Source organism: Lampetra planeri, chromosome 16 (assembly GCF_965212315.1).
Source record: "Lampetra planeri chromosome 16, kcLamPlan1.2.h2, whole genome shotgun sequence".
NCBI classification, from domain to species: Eukaryota; Metazoa; Chordata; class Hyperoartia; order Petromyzontiformes; family Petromyzontidae; genus Lampetra; species Lampetra planeri.
The window spans coordinates 7,360,341-7,378,241 of NC_136122.1; the positions used below are offsets into that span (position 1 = coordinate 7,360,341).

A 17,901-nucleotide genomic window follows, 5' to 3' on the forward strand; every position below is an offset into this window, starting at 1 on the left:
TGCCAGCAGTGGCATGAGCGAGAAATTGCAGTGCTGCACCTTTATATTTTATACTTAGGCAAAATTCACTTCATTCCATGCTATAAGAAGCAGTTTGATATATGATACGAAGTGGATATTTTAATTGTTTGTCAGTGGTGTTGTACTTGGGTAGGAATTGCACGCCTACAGATGCGCTTCTTTATTAACTGCTTTTTGTGTTTAGTTTTTTGTCCTTCCCTCACACCACTCATTAGCACATTTGACTACGTTTGGTGCGAAAGAAATTCAACAAAGATGCATACAGGAAAGAAGTAAAAAAAAACATAATACATACGTAACATCGTCTATTTTTCCAAGTCCATGTAACATAAACCAAAAGAACCGATTCTCGCCCTTCATCGGTGAAGACCTTCCCACGTCGTATTGGGCACGGCGGTTTTTTGACCATACTTCTCCACTTTGGTCAGTGCAGGTTGGTGGAGGGCAGGCCCAGGACAGGCCGAGCCATCACTCGTCGCTGTTCTTAACCACGGCCGAGAATCGAATCAGGCCGGCGGGTTCACAGTGCAGAGTAATACTTACCCCGCTTGTACCTCTGCTGCCAAAGCCACACACGTATATACACACATATATATACAAAGATTCCCCATATAGCCTTAACAGACTGTAGGGGCAAGTGCTGTTAGCGAGCACCTATGAAGGCCGGAACGGCACACGAGGGGGTGGGTGGCCAGCGCCACGCCCGACCGCCTTTGTCTCCCCAGTGGCGATGTTTACACACCGCACCAGGTACTCATTAAAGGCTGAGTCACCCTAGGGGAGGCCCAGGACTGGTTCAGATAATCGTCACTGGTGTTGGCCGTGAGCGGGTATCGAACCCGTGTCTCCGGGTTCATAGCTCAGCGCGCTAACCGCTACACTACCGCTCCCCATATACACACACATATATACACACACACATATATACACACACATATACACACCGTGGCATTGTTTTAATTCAAGAAACAGCGCACTCAAGTCGTGAGCCACTTCACATTACGGGGGCTTGGGGGGGGGGTGCGAAAAGACGGACAAACACACGAGACGTATTCTTCCCACGTAGAGAGCGACACGTTGTTATTTGCGCAGCCAAGCGGTTAAGAGAAGCGAGGAAAATCCTCAGGGGGGGGGGGTTAAACTCTGTTGAAGCACGTAACAAATGACTGTGAACAGAAATAAGATGCGCCGCACACATCGCCGATTTGCGGAGGTGTGAGCTGATTGGATCCGACAGGCAAGACTGCGATCCGCGAGAAACAAAACAGATTTCATAATTTACAACGTTCCGCTTTGATTTGGCTAAATAATGCATGGGCCACTGGTCCATAGTCACTTAGAGCCCATCAGCAGAGCCGTTGATTTCAATCATTGGAGCTTGAAATCAGTTTTTTTTGCTCCGCCTAACCCAGAGGGCCTGTTTACATCGCGAGTTCTCCCCAGGGTAGAAGAACGTCTCCAACAAGAGTGGCGCGCGGCTCTGCCTGTGGAGCGTCACAAAATACGTGGCGCGATCCAACAAAGTTCTGTCGCCAACAACAAGAAGTAATTAACGCAGACGCTGCAAGCGTGAGTTAACCCGAGCCGACGTCATCCGCGGAAACGGGCGCAGCGTTGTTTCGCGGCGCCCTTCAAGCAAGTGCACGATGCTCCCGCACCCGTGCGTGTGCGTGCGCGTGTGTGTGGTGGGGAGCGATAAGTGTAGCGGTTAGCGCGCTGCGCTACGAACCCAGCGACCCGAGTTCGATTCCCGCTCACGGCCAACACCAATAACGATTATCTGAACTGGTCCTGGGCCTCCCCTAGGTCGACAGCCTCAAATGAGTACCTGGTGCGGTGTGTAAACATCACCACTAGGGAGACAAAGGCAGTCGGGTGTGGTGCTGGCCACCCACCCCTTCGTTGTACCGTTGCGGCCTTCATAGGTGCTTGCTAACAGCACTTGCCCCTACAGTATGTTAAGGCTATATGGGGGATCTTTGTCTTTGTACGCGTGCGTGCGTGCGAACGATCTGTTATGCAAGCACCGTGCGCAGAATTGTTCAATCGAAAGGGGAGGGGGGGGGAGGGGCAATAATTAGAGGCAGAGGATTGACACTTCGGATGAATTAGTGGTACTTTTTTCAAGGTGGTTGTTTATTTTTTATCATTCAACTAATTAATTAATGCCGCGGTCAAATCACGACGCGTGTGATTGTAACAAAAATCGTGTTTCCTGCTTAAACATGCATCGAAGTGGTGCCCTTCTCCTGTTTGCAGCCTTGAGCCAATGTTGGGAATTCCACATTCCTATGATTGGGGGGGGGGGGTCAGTCTATCCATAGGACATCCACTGTTGACATCCCAACAAAGTGGTTCTCATTTTAGTGATCCTGAGGGGATCATAGGACGAGTCAAGCCCTCCCACCTGGCCCGACCTGCCGCCCCCAACCATGGTTTGAACTCGTAACCTTTCCATTGCGAGCCCCTCCTCGCTCAAGCGCTGAGCAACCTTGTCGGCCGTGTTTTATAACGCAACGCTACGAGCTGCTGGGGGTCACTAATCTGTTATTTTTCTCCACAGAATACACGGTCGAATGAATCTAAATGGGAGCGTGGAGTGCTGCTGGTGGTGCCGCGGTTAGCCCATTGCACTTGGAAGCTGGCGTCCTGAATTGGAATTCTGGCCACAGCCAGCAGTCCTGGACCCTGTGCTGCCCCCCCCCCCCCACACTGCCCGGTGTGGTGGGGCATAGCCAAGCAACGTCTAGGGACTACGGTGTGGACAGACCTTCATCTGGCAGCAACATTAGCAAAGTGTCTAAAGATAATGACTCTTTTATAATAGACTAGCTTTACTAGCCGGCTTCGCCCGGGACTTGAATTCTTGTCTTGGATTAATACAGGGCCTAGGCGGAGGGTGGGGGGGGTGACGTCAACAGGCACACTGCGTGACGTCAGCAGGCACACTGCGTGACGTCATCAGGCACACTGTGTGACGTCATCAGGCACACTGCGTGATGTCAGCATGCACACTGCGTGACGTCATCAGGCACACTGCGTGACGTCATCAGGCACACTGCGTGACGCTGCCGCATGCGGGTGACATCACAGATGTGACGTCACCGCTCACTTGCCGTGCAAAATGTATCCATTATTGCGCCCCCCCCCCACCCCCCAAAACACAAAAGTCTATTTTTATACTTTTGAATTGTGTACAGTCTGGAAGCTACCCACAGGCCAAATTTCAAGGTTGTTGCATGTTGGGAAGTATGCTAAACATTTCGAACAGAAACACACATTCACAAATTTCCCTTTTTTATATATATAGATAAATATAGAGTGAATGAATTGGCAGCAGTGTACTCGCACAGGCATTACTCAATGGATGTAATGTGGGGACAGGCATCTACATCGATGAAGAGATACATTCTTAGAAAGAAAGGCTGCAAGAGGAGAATAGACTGAGTCGTGTGATATGTGAACTGTCTATATTTGTAATTTATAACTTCAAAATAACTCTTTTCGTCGTCGCTGGAAAAAGATAAATCATACGCCCAAGTACATTCCGTTTTAAATAATGCATCCAGTGTGAACTGCAATTACCGTATGTATTCACCGAAGCAAATGAGATTTCAGATGGAGCAAATTATGTGCGTGTTTATTTTGCTGACATCATCATTGCTACAGATTCATGACACTGTGAGGGTCTATGCTAATAGGTTTTTTTTTCTCCTGCTAAAGTACACCCCCACTCACACCAACATTGAAAAGCAAAAAAAATACACGCAACACACACGTTCATAACACTGCCATAGAAAGAAACTGTCTATATGACAATGCCCCTTCTTGACAGCACATAGAACAGCTATTGGCCAAAACAGCTTAGGTTATTCTTTAATCTTATAACGGCAGTACGATTGACGAAAGCGTCAAGTTTTATTTTGTTATTTGTGCTTGTGTACCGCTGCCAACGCAGCAGCAACAGCAGTAACATCTCATAATTTGTTTAATAGCAAAGAGTGGACTAAATGTTTGATCTCTGAGTGTACGTATGTTGAATGTCTTTCGCATCGTACGTAGCCAACCGTGCTAATCGGAGGTGCGGGGGAAGGACAACGAACGATGATGAATTGACGAGACTCAGACTACGCACCTCCGCTAAGCTCGGTTGGCTACGTACGGTGCGAAAACAGCTCAACATACACGCCAATTAAATACAACATTCCCGACGACACAAACCATGGGTGGTGGAGTAGCCATGCACACACGCGTACTAAGATGAAGCACCACGGTCAGTTGACAAAGCTCCCCGTATAGCCTGAACAGACTGTTGGGGCAAGTGCCGCTAGCCAGCACCTACGAAGGCCGGAACGGTACACGAGGGGGTGGATGGCCAGCACCACGCCAGGACCGCCTTTGTCTCCCCAGTGGTGATGATTTTTCCACTCTGCACCAGATACTCATTTGAGGCCGGGTCGACCTAGGGGAGGCCCAGGACGGGCTCAGATAATCGTCACTGGCGTTGGCCGTGAGCGGGAATCGAACCCGGGGTCGCCAGGGTTCGTAGCGCGATGCGCTCACCGTTGCACCACCGCTCCCCACAACGGTCGGTTGAACACACGCGTTGACTCACGTCGACGTCGATTTTCTCCTCCCCCAACCCCCTCTGGCCACACCTGTGGGCCAGAGGTCGCAACCGGGTACCCGATACCCGTACCCTTCCCGATACCCGGCTACCCGTACACGGCCGGGTACGGGTAGCCGTTTGCGACCCTGGTGCGGCCGGGTACGGGTAGGCCGTGAGTCACTGGTGAGTAACCGTTTGTCACTCATTTCGGGTAGGGTACGGGTAGGGAACCCTGGTGCGGCCGGGTACGGGTACGGGTAAGGAATCAAAACCCGTTTGCGACCTCTGCTGTGGGCTGCGGTCTCTGGCGCTCACCCGGGTGTTGTTGCGTTCGGCCTTGAGCTCCGACACCTCCTCTTCCTTCTCCAGAAGCTGCTCGCGGCAGGCATTGAGCTCCTTGGTGAGGGCGGCGAACTCCTGCGGGGCGACACGCGGCGACGGAGCCGTTAGCGCGAGGGGCAAAAAGTCGAGGGGGGGCTATTGCTCCCCACCCCCACCCCCCACCACCCCCCGTGGTCGCGGGCAGCACGGGGCACGCTTAACCACCGCGGTGCGAACGAGAATCACCCCGACGTTCAACAACGCACGAAAACCACGCGAGCTCGCGGGCGAAACTGGAAAATGTTTTTACGACGCAGATTCGTCGCGTTGGGCGACGCTCGTCTCCGTCGGTCGCCACGGGCCAGTGGGAGAAATTCCACATTCCTATGGCGGGGGCCCAATTCTTTTGTCAGAGGATAACCACCGCCGGCCAGGTTTGTAAAGAGGCCGTTTCACGTGCGGCTTCGTTTTGAATCGTCCGAAAGTTGTGCGGGGAAGTCTTACGTCGTACATTTTTTCGTCAGTTCTCCTGCGGGCGAAGCGGTGACACAGCGGAAATCCACGCTAACCAGCGTGGTGAAGTATGGTCAAACAACCCCTCATGACTGATGACAGTGCATGGGGGGGGCCTTCATCTAGCAGTGGAACAACCAACAAAGGGCTGCAAATTATTATGATGATCATAGTAATTATCACAATTATACTCTACCTACCCTGGCACGGCCGTTCACGTAGTGAATTCTAAAGACGATGCCGTCAACAACGTGCGTTGCGAGATGACTTGTTTTTGCACACCCGCGGCAGGACAATTAGGCAGCTAGTCAGCATGACAAGCGACAGATCGTTGAACGTCCGATGAGGGAACGAGGGGAATTTCAGTGCAGGGTGGCTTACGCCTTGGCTGGCATTGCTGCAGCCAGCGGTGTGACGGACGTGCCTCATTAGGCAAGATCTTGCGGCGTTTTTATTGATGCCAATAATCTGTAGACAATTAATGGTTTGACAGAACAAAATCAGATTTCGGTTCCGATAGCCGTGTAATGTGGGGGGTGTGGAGGGGGGTGGCGGGAGATGGGAACAGTGGCACAGCAGTTAAGCTCACAGAGTTATGAACCTGGAAACCTGAGTTCAATTCCCAGCCACGGTTAACATCGGTGGCGAGCGATGCCGAAACCATTCATGGGCCCCTCTTGACCAACGCCAAGTTGGCCTGGTAACTTTAATCTACATTGTCTAATGGTTGTTATTGTTTGACTTGCATCCCACTGGGATTTTTGCACACAGCATTGAAATGCGGTGTTTTTTCTGGAAGGCTTTGCTGTTTTTTTCCAGGATTTTTCTGTTGCGTGTAGTCACTTTAATATGTTTCTTGTTCATGTTTTGTTGCGGTTGCACCCGAGTCAAGAGCCGCGTGGCTCACAGGGTTATACCTAACGAATGAAACTGAAACTGATACGCTGCGTGGGACCAGCGTGGCGAAGTGTGCTCAATCAACTCCCATGAGCGACAAGATGCGGGAAGGCCTTCGCACGACAGTGAATTGACAAGGGTCTGCGAGCAACTTTAACCGATGAAACGTTTGCCGAGACCGTATTTTTTCCACACACTCTCGAAACGTTTCCCGTGCCAAGCCCAAGTGTTGGAGGCAACTGTGTAACAGCTGCAAAAAGTTGGGCACTCGCAGTCGAGTCCAATCATTGCACCTTCCACGGCGCTAATGAATCGTGACACGAGGTGGAATATCGTGGAGGGTATTTAAATTTGCAATCTAAAATGTGTTTCCGCTATTGTAACGCCTCCGCTGCCCCCCTCCCTTCCTCACCTTAGAGCAGTTTACAAGTAAGCAACCGTTCAGTGCGGAGAAAAAATTACATTTCGCTGTGCTTCTGCAGTGTCCATCGAAGGGGTCATCGTCTGACGACGTTGTGCAATGGCGGTAAGTGACCATTAAGAGCAAATGTTCAGAAGGAAAGCAAATTGGGGAATGTCATTATTTTAATAGTAATTCCTATTGGTGGAAAGATGTTGAAGCCAAAAAGGCAAGGAAATTGGACACACCTTCCCATCAAGTTATGGTAGATATTGCAATCCTAAGTAATTTTCCAACCAATGCTTCATCATATGTATAAAGTATGGACAGTACTGGTAATTGAGTAAATAGTCGACACCTACCCCGAACCACCAGATTGCCTGCTTATTTAAAATATCAAATTGCAATCAAATTGACATGTATTAGGACTAGGCTGAACAATATCTCAATTAACTCTCCAGTACCGACATGTGACCGGTTTTTAATTCAGTCATTCAAAGGCTCTTAATTGCAATATTTACATGCTAAGTTCTTTTTATCACGACACTGTTAAGTTTAACACCCTTCGTAGTTCCACCACTGCGATAACCAGTGAATACTTCTCATCACGCCTACCACTAAACAGCACACGCAGACTCCTACTTTACTCTCACTGGTAAATGTCAGAGCAACGTCACCACATTATGAAACTCGAAGTGGCATGCCAACCAAATGAACGCAGGGCAGTGGTCATCACCTGTTTAGTGTGAATTCCACATTGCTATGGCAGGGGCGAGTTTAACCATTCGACAACTCCTGCTCATTTCCTAAAAAAGTCGGACTTGTTTTGATTGGCCCTGGAGAAATGACAAACTGCTGTTGTTGCAGTTGTTGTTGTTGTCGGTCTGTAATTTCCCACTGAGGGGCAGAGGCCTCATCCATCTAATTCCAGTCCTTCCTTTCCTTAGCTGTTCCTGTCCAGTGGTGGCCTCCGTCCTGTTTCTTGCCCGAACTAACCACTGCCATCACGTGCCTCGTAGAGGCGTAACATTGCATTTGGTCGCTTGATTGATATGAATTTGTAAGCTCGAGACGCATGCATTTGCAAGAATCGATAATTTAAATGCATACTCGTGACCCTACGGGCCACCACCGGTGGCTGCTACACTGACCAACAACCCCGAGCGGAATGTTAACTCGCCGCAGCCTTGCAACCATAAATTGCACCCTCCAGCCACGGCACCGCCACCCAACCGGACCAAGAAAAAAAACAACGTTCGGTGTACGAGACTTGTCCTTAATATGCATTACGCCCACACAATAGGACGCGTGGCAAACGGTGGCACTCGTGCGGAGCGAACGTTCTTCCCACGAAACCACAACGCGACGGCGAGCGCTGTGCGCAATGGAACCTGTGACTGTGGATGCAGACTGAATACTGGTCGCAGGGCACAAAGGGCAGATGCGACAGTGAAGACGTTCTCGCCTGAAAGCGTACGCACGCACCGATGTTTTAACGTGCCGAAAAAAAGCACTGACCACGTGCGTTTCATGTCAGTAAACATGTGGCTGTCCATCAGAATAAAACACATTACGTCAGACGCTGTCACACCACAAAACATATTCCACACACGCCTCCAGGCAATGTAAAATGCATTGCAGATAATGTCCCTTCATGCACACGAGGCACCCCGTTAAACATTATTAGGAAATACAAATGTGTCGTATTAATCATGAGAGGCGTTAACTTTCCCTTTGACTTTTTCGCTCTATAAATGTTTATTATCAGACGCTTTATTCCTCTGGCTTATTTCCCCAGTGTGGTCGACACAACATTAATCTCAGAAAAAAAGAACTAACAATGTACACCATGGCTCCTTCATTGGATTTATACTGGTAGGAACGAAGTGGACCAGACCACCAATAGATTAATGTGTCCGTCCGTCCGTCCGCGTCCGTCCGCCCGCGTCCGTCCGTCCGTCCGCGTCTGTCCGTCCGTCCGCGTCCGTCCGTCCGTGTATCAACATCGCCCCCTACTGCAAACACTTGGCATGACCCTGTCCGACAAGATGGCCGCCCGCTCCCCCTGCGATCTGTGAATTAAACAAGATGGCCGTCGCTTCCGGCGCATCATGGCAAAACTTTAAACTTCGCTTCAAAATTACTTTACTGAAACGCTGCACGTTTATTTAAAAAAATACTTTACTGAAACGCAGCACGTTTTTTTAACACAGAGACAAGAAACATTTATTAACACAGAGACGAGATACATTTAATCGCCTTATTTGTGCACGAAAAGCACGGCGCAAGGCCTAGTGCGGCAGGCTTCGCGAGGCCTAGTGCAGCAGGCTTATTAACACAGAGATGAAACGCAGCACGTTTATTTTAAAAAAAAATTACTTTACTGAAACGCAGCACGTTTTTTTTAACACAGAGACAAGAAACATTTATTAACACAGAGACGAGATACATTTAATCGCCTTATTTGTGCACGAAAAGCACGGCGCGAGGCCTAGTGCGGCAGGCTTCGCGAGGCCTAGTGCGGCAGGCTTCGCGAGGCCTAGTGCGCAGGGTCCTGTTTATTCACGTTTCAGATGCCTGGCAAAGATATTCAGACATTGTGTGTGTGTGTGCACGTGTATATGCAGGAAGCAGTGGCAGTGGGGAGCGGTGGTGAATCGGTTAGCGCGCTGCGCTACAAACCCAGCAGCCCGAGTTCGATTCCCGCTCACGGCCAACACCAATGACAATTGTCTGAACTGGTCCTGGGTCTCCCCTAGGTCGACTCAGTCTCAAATGAGTACCTGGTTCGATGCGTAAATATCTCCACTAGGGAGACAAAGGCGGCTGGGCGTGGGTGGTGCTGGCCATCCACCCCCTCGTGTGCCGTGCCGGCCTTCGTAGGTGCTCGCTAACAGCACTTGCCCCAACAGTCTGGTAAGGTTATACGGGGGATATTTGTCTTTGCGGAGCAATAGGAGCGGTGGCACAGCGGTTAGCGCACTGTGCTACGTACCCGGCGAAGTGAGTTTGAATCCTGCTCATGGACAACATCGAATGCATGGACCGGTCCTGTACCTCCCATAGGTCGACTCAGCCTTAACTGAGTGCCTGATGTGGTGTGTCAACATCAGCACTGCGGAGATAAAGGCAGGCGGGAATGGTTCTTGCCATTCACCCCCTCGGGTGCCGTATTGGCCTTCATCGGTGCTCGCTAACAGCACTTGCCCCAACAACCTGTGTAAGCTAGAAGGGGGGATCTTTGTCTATTTTAAGATGTAACAGTTTTTACCCATCGTCTTAGAAATTCTACCACCGCAAGGTGCATGCATTCATGAATAACACACGTCTTGTTCTTTTTATATTATCATCTTCGTTGTCAGCCATGATCAATCCACACTGCCAGTTGAAAGCCTCCAACCACAAGCCGCCACCACCACCACCTCGCACAATCGTTTTTTTTTGTATAAAAAATAAACACGTCTATATTTTTCGATTTAAAGCTTTCGTGACTGCAGGGATTTATCTTCTTGGTTCTTTCGGTAAAGTCACGTAGAAGGGAAATAATAAAATAATAAAATAATGAAAATACAAATAATAAAATATTTCTTAAGAATTGTTTTTATTATAACATAATAAAAATAAAACATAATAAAATAATTCTTGAGAATTATAATTCTTGACAATTGTTTTATTATGTTTTATTTTTATTATTTATTATTTCCCTTCTACGTGACTTTACCGAAAGAACCAAGAAGACGTCTATATTTATAAATCTCTATCGGTGAGGTCCAGCAGCATCTCACGCGGCTTGCTTGGTAATTTGCAGACAATGCCAAAGCGTCAGTGATCTTCGTCCTTTACTATTAGCACTAAACGGTGTCTGCTGTGATGCAGCGAAGGACCCGTGAGTTGTTGATTCGTGAATGTATTTATGGATCAACTTCTTTCGCACCTTACGTAGCCGACCGTGCTGCCATGTGCGGTACGGACACTGCAATGTCAAATACTGTGAAGGGTATGAATCCCTCTGCATATGCATTTTTCACTCCGTGTCGAACTACTCACAGGCATACTGAATTAAACATCCTTAATTAATTTTCACACGCGTATCTGCATGTGTGTTTGCATGTACGCATGTCTGTTACAGACAATGAATCCGCATTAAAAAGTTATCAGATCCCTTCACATGGAATACATTTTGGCACGTGATCAGGAGAGAATGGGAGTAAAATAAAGCAAAACCGAACTATTTTAATTTCATCAACACGTTGCACGTATTCGAGCCTAATGACATCCAATCCAGCGAGGAAGCTCAGCGGAAACGAGCGAGCGGCTCGCAATCGGAAGGTTGCGAGTATGAAACCTCGGCCGAGGGGTCCGACTCAGCCCATCATCCACTCAGGGTCACTAAAATGAGTGCCACTTTGTAGGGGAGTCAACAGTGGCTGTCCTACGGAAATACTCGGCCCTGCCATAGCAATGTGGAAAATGCCACCGCCGGCCCAGTGCTGCAACCAGGAGCCACCCCCGCTGCCTCAATGCTCATTTGAGCAGGAGATCACTTGAGCTTTGAACGACATCAAAGCTGCGGTACTCCTAGATTTGAAGTTTTCGTGACTGCAAGGATCCATACTCGTTGGATCTTTCGGTAAAGTCACGTAGGTGAAAAATAATAATAAAAATAATAATAAAATGAAAATAACTAAATTAAATCACGACGTTTCGGAGGCAACACAAGCTTCCGTCATCACAAATAGCTCTATCTATTCACTACAGTAATTTTGCTGTGGCTGTTCCACCTGATGACGGAAGCTTGTGTTGCCTCCGAAACGTCGTGATTTAATTTAGTTATTTCCATTTTATTGTTTCATTTTTATTTTTCATCTACGTGACTTTTCCCGAAAGAACCAAAAAGTACAATACTCCTCTGAGATATCCAGGACGAAACGACTTTGCACGTTTCCACTGCGATGGCCCTGAGCTCTTATGATGAATACCAATGAATTAAAGCTCATGCGCTGTGGCGACATTTCAAAACACTCCGCGAGCATTGCGTGACATCTTCAAAGTGTTTTCCATCCGAGCGGGCAATTTGAGAATAGGCTGCTGCCCTGTTGGCAACCCTGCGCCAATTTGTGTAATTCCACATTTCCCATGGCAGACAGACAGGGTTAAATGTGTAATTTATGATTTGTACATTGTAATTAGATGTCTATATGATGAACTTCTTGCGCACTGTATGTAGCCAAACGTGCACTATGATGTTTAGGAAAGTGATTATCTACGATGATTGGCTTCGTAAATGTGTGAATGCACTCATGGGGTGAAACATTAATTTTGGTACAGAGGGATAAATATGTTATTTATTATTCTTACATTTTAATTAGATTGTTATAAAATACTTAACAACATGAAGTGATCGTCTGATAATTATCGGCTGGATACATTTTTAGCGCACCGGTGGTATAATATATAGAGCAAATTACATCTCAGCAGTAGAGCTCCAGGCGTTGCGGAGTGCCTGGGGCCAGATGTGTTGCACCTGGCATGGGACTAATGGATCATGAAATGCAGGGCAATAGCAGTTGCGGCCTTATACAATTTGCAGTCCAAAGACGTTTTCATTCTGCACTCGCCACGTCAGGGTATTGTTCTGACAGCACGAAAGACACCTTCGGCAGATTATAGCGTAACGTTGTATGGTTATAAATACTTTGCCGGAAATATATGTATTTAAAATTTCCTCAAATATTTAGGTCAATCATTCAATAATGTCAATAAAGAAACAAAGAGTTTGCAACAAATAAATAAATAATTGCTCATTTGGGATGCGTGAGTGGTTGGGCACACTGTGCTATGAACCTGGAGACCCAAGCCAAGATCACTGTAGAATCCCCTGCTACGGGGATTCTACAGAGATGTTAACTACCTCGCCTGGTATACATGAGGTCGTGGGTTCGATCCCGATCCCGACCCTGACGATGCCTGCTGTATATTTGGAGTTTGCGTGTTCTCCCTGTGGTCGAGTGGATTTTTCTACAGGTCCTCCGGTTTTCCCCTCCACATTTAGAATCAACATCACACGTTCGGAGTATTTGGCTGCTATACATTTCCACGCGATAAGCCACTTCTTTGCGCTATTGTTTGTGGACAGGTCGCCTCTGAAAAAGAGCTGTGTAGGCTCAGTGGGACCTTACCTGGAAAAATCAATAAAAGTAGTTTAGTTTTTTCTTTAACGAGTGACGTCTGAAATGACCGGCATGGTGAAGCATGGTCAGTCTCCATGACGACTAACATGGCATGGGGAGGTCTTCTCATCCAGCCATGGATCAACAAACGGCCAAATTTTTTTTTTTCAATCTTGATTTGAGGTTTTCGTGACTGCAGGAATCCATACTCTTTGGTTCTTTTGGTAAAGTCACGTAGGTAGAAAAATAAATAAAATAAAACCCAAAATATACATCACGACGTTTCGATCGCAACACAAGCGGTCGTCCTCAGGCGGAAAAAAATAATCCAGCAGTGGAACTGCTGAATGCTGGTTCAGCATTTCTACTGCTGAATTATTGCTGAACGCTGGTTCAGCAGTTTCACAGCGTTCAGCATTTCCATTGCTGGATTATTTTTTCTGCCTGAGGACGACCACTTGTGTTGCGATCGAAACGTCGTGATATTTTATTTTTGTTTTATTTTTTTTATTTGCCAATGAAAGAGTTTTAAAGACTTGGGCCACAATCAAAGCATTGTCCCTGCTCCAGCAAGAATGGGACAGTTCTTCACTATATTTATGGCTCTGAGTAAGTAATGGACATTCCACATTCCCATGGAAGGGGCTGTTATGCCTTACCACCTTCACTGGTGACCCTTTCACAAATTGATGCAATCTTCCCTGGAGGGAGTAGAGACTGTTTCAATCTTGACCAGGATTTGAACTTAGGTGTTTGAACTGTACAATCAAACTACAGTGCCATCCAGCCAGTTATAATAAAGAAATAAATTCAGAAATTTAAAACACAAATCAATTTTAAATTTCCCGTCCATGCGATCGCATAGCCAGAGCTGTTTCATACACACACAGTGTGTACTGTCGAGCAGTGAGTGGCATGTGCATGACACGCATATTTACCAAAGCGCTTAGCACTTGACACAAATGAACTAAAGAATATTGCCTCCCTCTCCACTGACCCACGAATGGCAATTCTCTAACAGCAGCCAATTTAAAACAGCCGTATGTGCAATTGTCCAGTGGTGCCATGGTGGTGAGATGTTAACCACCTCGCCTGGTATGCAGGAGGTCGATGGTTCGATCCTGAGCCCTGTATATTTGCAGTCTGCATGTTCATTCGGTGGTCGCGTGAAGTTTTCTCCGGGTCCTCCGGTTTTTCCGCCGTATTTAGAAACATGCATTTAGACTCTTTGGCTGCGATAAATGTCCACGTGATAAGCTACTTTTTTGAGCTATAATTTGTGCAGAAGTTGCTTCTGCACAAGAGATATATAGCTCAGTGGTAAAATAAAACAATGATTTTGTTTTACTTTAAACAATAACAATGACCAGTGCTATATTTTCAACAAGTGTCACATTTCATATAATAAAATAACAACATAAAAACGTAGCCATTCATCAAGAAGCACAATTGGCTGCACATGCGTGCCGGAGATTTGTACGACAGTAGATCGTAGGATCGTGAAGACAGTGTGGGGAAAGAATTAATCCAGCAGTGGAATCAATAATGATCGTTATGATGGTCGATGGTGACTATTATATTCATTTCTTCTACTCTATTTAGCAACAATGGTGGGGGCGTAAGGCTGTCCTGATTCTCGCCATAGGAATGTGGAAATTCCAATCACTATCCCGGGAACTAACACTGAATATGAACCCTGTTCAATGGAAGTTTGAACATGGGGCCACGTTATGCCTTTTACTTTGATTTTAACAGACATAGCGTGTTAAGGGACACGTGTGCCAGCCACACTGACTAATGTGAAATACGTTTGAGGCAATGTGGATGAATTATGATGAATACATTTGAAAAAAACAATAAATTCATGTTACTTTACTGCCTTTCATCACGAAAATGTGGAGAGAAAAAATACAGGTCAGTGAATCTCATTAAATCATCAAAAGTATAGCGTGGCATTAATTAGCATGATGATGAGCACGGGAAGTATTTAACCGTGAAATTAAAACGAGGTAAGATGCGTGCACATATACACCGTGTATATGACGACGACGTTTATGTGAGCTAAAATGTTGTTATTATGACTATCATCTATTTATCATGATACTTGTTGACCCAGGAAAACCCTGACTCTGCTTCAGTCAGGGTGCTGTCAAGTTTTGCTCTGTAATCCCACACGAGTGATTCGCAGAGTGATTTTTTTAGCATCGAGATGGTTGGACCAACAACAGATCCATCGCCTCCGATGAGCACGGTTGGTTACGTATGGCGCGAAAGAAGTTCAACCTTCCAGACATCGCGTGTCATTTTTCATCTGCGAGTGGACAAGCTAAGATCACTGTTGAATTACTTGACGATGATAACGATTTATCAAGTTCAACAAACACTATAAATGACGCAAGTACCAATCAAAATACCTACTTCTCAAGTAAGTATTTTACAACTGACTCCTTTATTTACATATACAGATAAGCAAGCCATTCACAGGTGTAAAATTAGCACGTATGTCTGCAATAAATGTCTTGAAGGACAAAAAAAATACCTCTACCATGTAAATAAATTATCTATGTAATTGCACGAAGAAATAAGAGAAATGATGGAGGGATACGGTTGTGAAATATGTCCTGCTTGAGCACAATTGGGAGTCCTTAGGACAATAAACAGTGATCTCATCCATTACGAATGCTTTACAATGCCAGAAGCCGAACCCATTAAGCGGGACTTAAAATCTATACCACTCTGAATTAGAAGCAAGCTGTCACTATTTGTCCCGACTTGACAATCTTAGTTTGCATCGCATTGTTTTTTTTACCGTCAAACTTGATTCATTTATTCGTAGTGACAAATTAAGCTTTGCTCACTTTGCCCCCCACAGGTACAACTGCATACAAAATGCTCAGCAATGACATCTTTCACTTCTGAGTTAATTTAACACCAGCTGAGGCCTTTCAGGTCACACGTGGAATTCCCAACAGCGAATTACTCGCTCCAAGACTCGATACTTTTACCCCAGTCACAACGTCTAAACAAGCGGCGAGTCAAAGAGGCCGAGAGCATTGGGGAATAAGATGAGTAAAAGTGCCGTGCGCGCACACTTTGGCAAAAAGAGCCATCTGTCGGCTAAATGCGCGTAGGATGAAGGGGGGAAAGGATCGATGCATCACGCCACACGTGCGAAGGGAGGCCGTCGTTTTTGTGCGCGTCGAAACGCGCACGGGCGCCCGCACTGAGCGTGAGCGGCAGGGAGGGGAGCCGCCCCCCCCGACCGCACCGTTCCGTGGTGATGAGGCGGCAGCAGAACGGCTCGTACGCGAAGTGCCACTTCAAAACGCGCACGTCAATTTCCAGCCCGGGAGACGAAAACAAAAATCCGCTGCCCAGGGTTCGATATAACCCATCGGGTGTTTGGCGGCAACCAGAGACGTTCCGATTCCGAAAGAGATGCGCAATTGACAAAAGATGCAAGGGCACGTGGGTTTGTTGTTTGCCAAATACGCCTTGAGTGTCGGTGTCAAGCTCTGCGAGCGAGTTTGCAAGGCCCGAATGTGGCGAGGTTGGTTTTTTTGTATTTGCTGCCGGCCACCCGGCTCAGCCGCCCCCTAACACAATCAATCGTTGGCGGGAGAAATATGCACGTCAGACGGAGCAGCACGGGGCCAAAGTGCAGGACCTTGGGAGGCCGTTACCGAGGTCCAAAACAGATTTGCGTGGGTTTACTTGAAATTGAATAAACGGTGTTCGTGAAAATTGGCTCGGGCGCATCGTATAGGGAAGTGACAAAAAAAGCAGCTGGGAGGTGAGTGGGTGGGTGGGTTGGAAAAAGCAAAACAGAAACGGCAGTAAAGGCCTCCGTAGAGAAGGGGGGGGGTGCATAAATGCGTATCGCTGCGACTTGGGATCGATCAGAGCGATGTTCGCAACTGGAATCGTGTTCTTGGTGTTGTCCATTAACAGTCGATCATCGATTATTCGGCGGCTTCGTTGGGGAAGCGGGTGCCGGATTTAAAAAAAACTACTAATCATTATTTAAAATAGCTTATTTTTGCACATTCTTGTATAAGGTGTTTTTAGGTGTTGTGTGATTTTTTTAGTGTTTTACATTTGTTTACAATACGAAATTGGCATAAATAAATATATAAAGATAATAATAGATATCCTCCTTTTAAAAGGTACTGTATTTACTCTACTGTACTTACCACTCCAATTCTCCAAGACTCTGCATGCTGTGATGATGTACGTGCTACGCTCTTGTTTCAACAACCATGTGCTTGACGATCGCCGGACTGCTTGCTGCCTTTGGATCGGTTTTGCCGGATCAGCCCGGGACCACCGGATAATGCTGAGTGCTAGATAATCGATGATCAACTGTATTTTATGATGAAACAGAAGGAAACACCAGCAAGTTTCCTGCAGTACGGTTCTTTAAAAGAAGCCCACGTTGGTTTTGTGTTAATTTCTTTTTCATGTTCCTCCACAACATAATCGGATACACAAGGCAAGCGCAGACTATTGAGCACGTGTCAGCATTCAGGTCAATGTTTAAATAACTGCATGCAACACAACTCCTTACGACGCTTAAGCGATAAAGAAAGTATGTATAGTTCGTTACACTTTGTGGTTATTTTACAGGTGGACTCGAACGGAACCCAAAACACAGCAAATGTTTGTAAAATAGCATCGCTGCCAATAGACATTAACATCAAACAGCATTTATTTGCAGACTCTGATAGCAGAGGCGAAGCATATCGAAGCAATGGTGGCTTGGCGTGCATCATCACACCGACCCTGAAAGACATCTTACAGATGGAATACATCTCTAAGGCATCCAGCGAGTGTTCACTGAACACACGGCTGAAGCATTGCTCGGTATGAAATGGAAAAGCGAACTGTAAAATACATCCCTGCACGCTGTATGAGCTTGAAGTAAAGCCCTAAAAAAGGCCGAATGTGACCTTTTCTCACGTTTGAAAAAA

At 46.8% G+C, this 17,901-nt stretch overlaps 1 protein-coding gene across 8 annotated transcripts in view; it reads right to left on the reverse strand.

The window, feature by feature from the left end:
• The window catches only part of LOC144722985 (liprin-alpha-1-like), a 277,623-nt gene that overhangs the window by 91,072 nt on the left and 168,650 nt on the right, over positions 1-17,901 (reverse strand). For all 8 annotated transcript variants that reach the window (XM_078601462.1, XM_078601459.1, XM_078601461.1 and 5 more), the window contains one exon: positions 4,946-5,047. In XM_078601462.1, coding sequence (XP_078457588.1) covers positions 4,946-5,047 — 102 coding nt within the window. The remainder of the gene's footprint in view (positions 1-4,945; positions 5,048-17,901) is intronic.